This window comes from Rutidosis leptorrhynchoides, chromosome 3 (assembly GCF_046630445.1).
Source record: "Rutidosis leptorrhynchoides isolate AG116_Rl617_1_P2 chromosome 3, CSIRO_AGI_Rlap_v1, whole genome shotgun sequence".
NCBI classification, from domain to species: Eukaryota; Viridiplantae; Streptophyta; class Magnoliopsida; order Asterales; family Asteraceae; genus Rutidosis; species Rutidosis leptorrhynchoides.
Genome location: NC_092335.1, coordinates 502,888,987 through 502,894,657, shown reverse-complemented (window position 1 = coordinate 502,894,657; position 5,671 = coordinate 502,888,987). Strand labels below are relative to the sequence as shown.

At 32.2% G+C, this 5,671-nt stretch overlaps 1 protein-coding gene across 1 annotated transcript; it reads right to left on the bottom strand.

Annotated features, from left to right (window-relative positions):
• Positions 1 to 1,143: 1,143 nt before the first annotated feature.
• Positions 1,144 to 4,104, bottom strand: LOC139901813 (uncharacterized). Its single transcript, XM_071884487.1, has 2 exons — positions 3,155 to 4,104; positions 1,144 to 1,335 (listed from the first exon to the last, which is right to left on the bottom strand). The coding sequence occupies exons 1-2, from the start codon at positions 4,102 to 4,104 to the stop codon at positions 1,287 to 1,289; spliced, it is 999 nt and encodes a 332-aa protein (XP_071740588.1). The 3' UTR covers positions 1,144 to 1,286.
• Positions 4,105 to 5,671: the final 1,567 nt, after the last annotated feature.

Genomic DNA, 5,671 nt, shown 5'->3' with positions numbered 1-5,671 from the left:
CCTGTCAACTTTCAATGTAATGAAAGTTTGTCTTTTAAAACGAATGCAATGTTTGTAAAATGTATCATATAGAGGTCAAATACCCCGCAATGTAATCATATGTTATTGTATTCGTTCTTATGGATTAGGACGGTTTTTTACAGCTAATAAATTACAAAATTCTTAACTTTTATGTAAAGAAATTTATTGAAATGAAAGCTATTGAAATGAAACCATTAATGTCGTTATACGTTGAAAGAAAACATTAATTAAGTTATAAGTGTTACATAAAAGAAAGTTGGGGAGTTGTTTGCATAAGAATACATTTGCTTCAACATGTATAACCCTGCCATAGTTATAGTTTAATCCTTTAATTATTTTGAGATAGAACATAACCAAAGTAACTGATTTAAGAGTAAACGGTTCAGAATTGCCAAATGGCATTTGAGAACTGATTTACAGAAACCTTCGCTCGACGTTCCCAAGGTTATTTGCGTTTGACGTTAACAATGAGGCATCGGTTTCAGATTGTATAACCAATGCTTCGAGTGGAGTTATCAGATCTTGCCATCTTGGAATTGGAGATCAAATGTATGTGGCAGAGCATTGAATGAATTAGATGTGTTGGAGGATTTTCTGTGCAGGGTTCTAATTTTCACATCGTCTCCCGATGGGTGGTCTTGGAGGAAATAGAAGAATAAACTTTTACATGGTACACTCGAAAGGCAAAGGGTAACTTTTAACGAGGATGTAATTGCTAGCGTTAAGATCACCTCTCATATGTGGATAGCACATAGGATCAATAAAGTTTTTGGTTCATTTGAACAGTAGCGTATGAATCCCAAAACTGCAATGCAATAGTTGGTAGAAAAAGATGGTGTATTGAAGTAATAGGATTGGGTCTGTATGGGGTTCAATTTGTCATTGGTCAATTGCTTGCAAGTGTTTTAGTTCACTTCCTCTGGACTAGAGGTGTATGTTCTTGCTTTTTGTTTAATAAAGTGCTAGCATGACAAAAAAAAATTAGCCATTGATCAGGAAATTAAATATTAAATATTCATATAATTATTTACATAGTAACATTCATAAATAGTTTAAGTGTTCTTTTATTACATTTGGAATTTGTATCTTCACATAATATTCTTATATTACAAAATAGTTGCTTAAAACTAATATTTATTTCGTATTCATTGAACGTAACATAACATCAACATTCTGTAATTAATCATGTATAAGTATTTTTTTATAGCCCCGCGAATTCGCGAGTTATAAACTAGTTAATTACTCAAAAAATAATCAATATTTTATCAAGCAAGCCAGTCCCCATCCATTGCTTCAATTTCGCCGATGTCCATGCTGCGGTTCTCGGATATAAAATCAATCAATATTAATTAATACTTCTTGATCAATATATAATATTTAAAATAAATCATCTTAACAAATACAATATGTATGTAGTTGTGCGTGTGTCTGCGTATATGAATTCAATACCAATAAAAAATTTGTTCCAATTAGTAAGAATATTTTATTGCATCACTTTTATAGTTTTATTATACACACATATTTATTTATATTTATTTATTTATTATAGTATTTGGTAGGCCAATGTGGGAAGAAAAAAAAGACATCAAAGATATGGCGGTGGGGGGACCTTTGTGGTCTCACTGCCACAGTTTTAAAGTATTACTGCAACTTATTCAGAATATGAATATAGTCATTGCTAAAATAACAGTAACAGCACCAACCATTGCACACTTTCTAAAATTGCATTGGCTAAAACAGTGCACGAATCATATTATCCTCTAGTTTAGCACAATCACTTACGAATGCATCGATTTAGGTTGTGTTCATCTAAAACGGGTCTAAAGTAATGTGTCAACTAAAGATAAACATGTCAAACGGGTCAAGCATTTAAAGTCTATTTTATATGCATACGACCTCCTACTATTATTATATTGATTGATTGATTGATATCATTTTTGTTATCATAACTAGTTTTCGAATCCTCGCTTCGCGCCGGAGGTTCGATTTTTAATGTATTTTATTGTGTTTAGTTACGGAGCCTGCGAGTGAAAAATCAACATATATGAAAAGTACCCTAAATATTTAGCGTTTTTTAAAAGTGTCCGCTTTGCGTATAGTTAGTGACATTGTGTTCATAAAATTATTTCGAGTTTAAGGATGGTGTCGGAAAAATTTAACTCGTTGCGAGCGAGAAGATATGACCTGTTGAATATTTGAGTGGAGTTTATTTAAGATATTTTATGAAAATTTTGATTTGACGCTTTAACCACCTGTGTTGGGGGCCGATTTTAATTTTTTAACAAAGTGTGGGGGACTTTTGTGGTGTTTTTTTTTTTTTTTTTTGAAAAGCAAAAGGGCTTTTGTGGTGTTACATTAAAAAAAAAAAAAGTAAAAAGACGAAAATACCCCGGGACTATTCATAAGTTTTGTCTAATAGTTTAAGATATTTTATGAAAATTTTGATTTGACGCTTTAACCCCCTGTGTTGGGGGCCGATTTTAATTTTTGAAGAAAGTGTGGGGTGCTTTTGTGGTGTTACTTGAAAGAAAGAAGGGAAAAAAAAAATGAAAAGACGAAAATACCCCGGAAACTATTCACAAGTTTTGTCTAGTAGTTAATATGGTAATTATACACATTTTACATTTATACTAGGTTTAACGAAATGGAGAAGAGCATTTGCTAGTTAATTCCCACATGGCCAATTTGACCCATGTAAAATGACCCGTTTCGAACAGAACCCGTTTTGTTGCGTAGTCAATAGCAAGGGCGATTCTAGGTTGGAGCTAGTGTGGTTCAGTGACACCACTAGTTTGAATTTTAAGAAAAATAGCTTTCAAATTGTATAGAACACCGCTAAAATTAAGTTTACGACTCCATATATTTGTGAGAATTATATTTGTTTTGAGCTACACAGCTACTAGTGTACCTTCAAAATATAATTAGTATCGAAAAAAAACGGGATCCCTTTGAACTTCGATCCTATATTCGTCACTGATTATTGATTATTAGACCATCATTACTATAGTATGGAGAAAATGCCAACATAAAACATTACCACTTCCCTAAAACTTACTTTTTAAATAAATCTTTTCTTGGAAATTATGTAATAATAATAATAAAACAATAAATGAACCAATAAAAAGAATCTTACCAAGGTAAAGCGGGATCTTGAAAATAAGCATCAGAAAAATGCTCATCAAACTTTTGTTGCAGACAAGAACTCTCATTAGAATTGATCAACCATGATGGGAATTCAATAATTTGATCATCTTCCTCTGCTTCAATTTCCATAGTTTTCAAGAAACTACACCACCTTGCTGACGTTACTAAATTTACAGTATCATTCCACTCAATTTGATGTTGTTCTCCTAATGATCTTATCTCCTCCATTTCATCATCATCCATAGCATGATGTAAACCACCATCTGATGAATTAGAGGGTCCCACAGGAACAGATAAAGCTGCTGAGGAAGATGATGATGGTGTGGATAAAGTGGATAATGTCGAGTTAATCGACACCGGTTTGTGATAAACACTGGTGTCTAAATTGTTAAAATTTTGATAATTGAGAGTCAACCCTAAAGTTTGACTAGGGAGTATGAAATCTTGATTGTTGTCATGATAAGAAGGTGGTAAAGGTGGGACATTTGTTGAGATAGGCCAATAAGGAGGAGGACAAGATAAAGTTGAATACGTATTCGTGATTTCGGTGGTAGTATAAGGATAAAGATTGTGAATTTTTCGGGATTTCGTTTTTTTTTCTTGTGGTGTTTGGGTGACAAGATTATGGACTGCTTCTGACTCTTGTTGTTTCATAGATGCTCTATGAAACTTTAAGGCGGTGACGATTTCTTTACGGGCTTCCGCCATGTTTAAAAGCCGTTCTTGATAAGGTCTAGTGGTGTGAAGTCTTCTTCGAACTTGTTTCTTGTGTTGTGGTGGTTGTGTTGGTGTTTTTGGTTGTTTTTGTGTATTGTTTTCATCACTAAAACATTCCCCATTTTGGGTTACATTTTCTTTTAATTCATCATCACCATGTAATGAATCTTTGGAAGTTGAATGTTTGACCCGGGTTGAATGTTTAACTTTGGTTCTTTCCATTGAAGATGACCTGTCTTTCGTCTACCTATCTATATCTATATCTATATGTTTATAATAATTCTATAAAATTTATTCCACTTTCTATATGCAAAAGTCACCTTTTTCTAAAGGAAAAGCAAGAAATACATAATGAAGAAGGCAAAGATTTGCAGGGTCTCATGAATGATATAAATAGCTGGCTAGCAGTCTCTTTTATATATATATCTTAGAAATATAAATATAGTTAAAAGTAATAAAGTTTGGATTTTTTCCTATTTTGGCAAACAAGTAGGTTCTTGCATTGCATCTTCCCCCTTATTTTATACTAATATTAGCCCTTCTTTCTTATTGTATTTACAACTATTGACACAACACATTTGTTATGTTTGTATATGGATATACATGTTAGTTTATGTATATATGTGCAAATGAGTTATGTACACATGCATATATGTATATATATGTAATATGTGAATGCATATATGTCATTATGTTGGATACATGTATGTATATGTGCATACATGAGGAAATTTGCGTATGTGTAAACAAGGTTATGAGCATGCATTTATGTATACATGTGCCTATATGTATTAATGTATATGGCCGTGTGACTTGTATGATGTATCGTATCCCACAAACTAATAACGCTCTCAATCATTCAGTTATTGAGAGCGTTATTATAAAAAAAATGAATGACATGAACTGATAAAAAAGCAACCAGAATATATTATAAATATCATAACCGCTTTCGCCTTTGATATAATAGCTGATTTTTGTGCTGCAAAAGTTTTTCCCCTCAGTAAAGTCGTACAAGTAAATTTGGAAATGGCGTAATCCTAGAGGTGGCAATTATGATCCATCTACTTACAAATTGATTAATTAAATCGGGTTGAATTATATTTTTAACTTGGGCAAACGGGTACAAAGAGATTTAGAGAAACGGGTCAAATGGATTAAAAGGGTTGAAAATCGTCCAAGACTTAGCATAAACCGTTCTAAACATTTTATTAAGAACAAAACTTAATAGTATTAAAAAGTGAATTTATTTAGTTTTGAAATCATAATTAAGACGCTAAATGTTTATAAATGTTTTTAGTATTTTTGATAAAAATGAACTGGGGTTTTCAATCCAACCACACAAACAAAAAGACCCATTTGACCCATTAACTAACAAGACAAACCTACTCGGTCATATATTCACGTAGAGAAATAACAATAGACTCGCGTAAGATTATTACACATAAAAGATTTGATTCCATCATCATAATGTTTGGCGATACAAGTCCCCGTGTAGTATAAGATCGTAACAAATTGCTTTTTCAGTGTTGGTACACCTTAAAACAGAAATTTTCTTTGCCTGAAATAGCAAACAAACTAAAAGACTGCTAAATATATGTCAAACGACCCGCCACCATAAACTATGTTTTACTACAGGCTGATGTACACAGTTTTTATATTTAGCCACTCAAACCAGTTCAAATAAAGCAAATATTTTTATCTTCACTTTTAAATCTTTATATCATGCATGTGTAAATTACAATACACTTCAAGTATATAAATAAGTAATTTCATCGTTACTACAAAAGTG